This window comes from Apaloderma vittatum, unplaced genomic scaffold, assembly GCF_000703405.1.
Source record: "Apaloderma vittatum isolate BGI_N311 unplaced genomic scaffold, ASM70340v1 scaffold19355, whole genome shotgun sequence".
NCBI classification, from domain to species: Eukaryota; Metazoa; Chordata; class Aves; order Trogoniformes; family Trogonidae; genus Apaloderma; species Apaloderma vittatum.
In genome coordinates, this window is record NW_009719016.1 from 4860 (window position 1) to 6267 (window position 1408).

General features: G+C 56.7%; 1 protein-coding gene across 1 annotated transcript in view; it reads left to right on the forward strand.

Annotated features, from left to right (window-relative positions):
- ATP13A1 (ATPase type 13A1) overlaps nt 1-1408 on the forward strand; it is a gene marked incomplete at its 5' end in the record, with an annotated part of 10053 nt that overhangs the window by 4854 nt on the left and 3791 nt on the right. The window contains 3 exons of the mRNA XM_009870478.1: nt 18-193; nt 538-648; nt 1100-1233. Coding sequence (XP_009868780.1) covers nt 18-193; nt 538-648; nt 1100-1233 — 421 coding nt within the window. The remainder of the gene's footprint in view (nt 1-17; nt 194-537; nt 649-1099; nt 1234-1408) is intronic.

A 1408-nucleotide genomic window follows, 5' to 3' on the forward strand; every position in this document is an offset into this window, starting at 1 on the left:
GATCTCTTTGTTTCCAGATGAGAAAGTTTTCCCCAGAAGTATTAAAACTCAGGGACTGAAAATTCACCAGCGCTTTCATTTTGCCAGTGCCCTGAAAAGAATGTCTGTCTTGGCGTCGTACGAGAAGATCGGCTCGACTGATCTCTGTTACATTGCAGCTGTGAAAGGGGCCCCTGAGACGCTGCACAAAATGGTGAGGAAGGGCGTCCTCTAGCAAATCTGCTCGTCCCCTTCCCCTTCTTGTCATTCCCCTGCCCGCTCTGGAACCCCAACGCTGTTGGGATTTTTCATCTTGCCGGACGGCACGGCGAAAGCTGTGCCTGGAAACAAAATCCAACGGGGGAGTCACGGTCTAATCCCAATGAGTGTCTCGCCGTTACGCGGTCCTGGCCCCAGAGCTCAGTCTGGGGGGGTTCTCCTGCTCTTGATGGGGAGGGACCCTCCCAAAAGTGCCTCTTTTCCCCCCATATTTAACACAAAACTCACGGATCGCGGTTGGAACCGTGTTAACGTGCTTTTCCCGCACGCCTTCTCTAGCTGGCTCAGTGCCCCAGCAACTACCATGCGGTGCACACGGAGATTTCGCACGAGGGGGCGCGAGTGCTGGCCCTTGGCTACAAGGAACTGGGGCACCTCACGCACCAGCAGGTACGTCGGGCGGCTTAAGCTTTGAAATCGAGCTCCCGTTAAAGGGAGGCGGCACGAGAAGGGCCGGGGTTTCTCTCTCGGGACGCGGTTGCCCGAAGCTGCTGTTCCCTGCGTTGGTTTTTACGATGTCTGGGGAAGTCGCAGCCTCTGCGTTGCGCTGCCAGCTTGGAATTCTTGTCCCCGGCTGATCAGTATTTCTGCGTTCCCTGGTGGTAAAGCAGGGCTGTGATTTTCCTTGTAAACCTTCGCGCTGAACTCGGCTGTGGACCTGGTTTGACGAGGGGCTGGGGGTGAGGAACTCTTTTCAGGTGGAGTTTTGTGCTGAAGAATTACAGCCCGGGGTTGCTCTGCGTGTCTCGCAGCACCGGGCGCGTTTGTAGCGACGCTTCGCCCGTCGGGTAACGCTCGGCGTGACGCTTAACTCTGGTCGTGACGCTTTTTGCTTCGGCAGGTGCGAGAGATGAAGCGCGAAGCTCTGGAGTGCGACCTCAGGTTCGTCGGCTTCATCGTGGTTTCCTGCCCTCTCAAAGCCGACTCCAAAGCTGTCATCAGGGAGATCCAGAACGCGTCTCACCATGTAAGTGTGGCCCAGCCTCGACGGAGAGCCGTGGTGGCTGGGATGTGGAATTTCAGTCTTTGGGGGGTGAGAGATTTTCCCTGCGGTGAAGATGGGGAGAACTAGCGGCCAAAGTCTTCTCGGCCTCGAGAAGCCTCCTTGTGAAGCGCCGCTTGCCTGCCCACGGCTGATCTGTTCTTATTG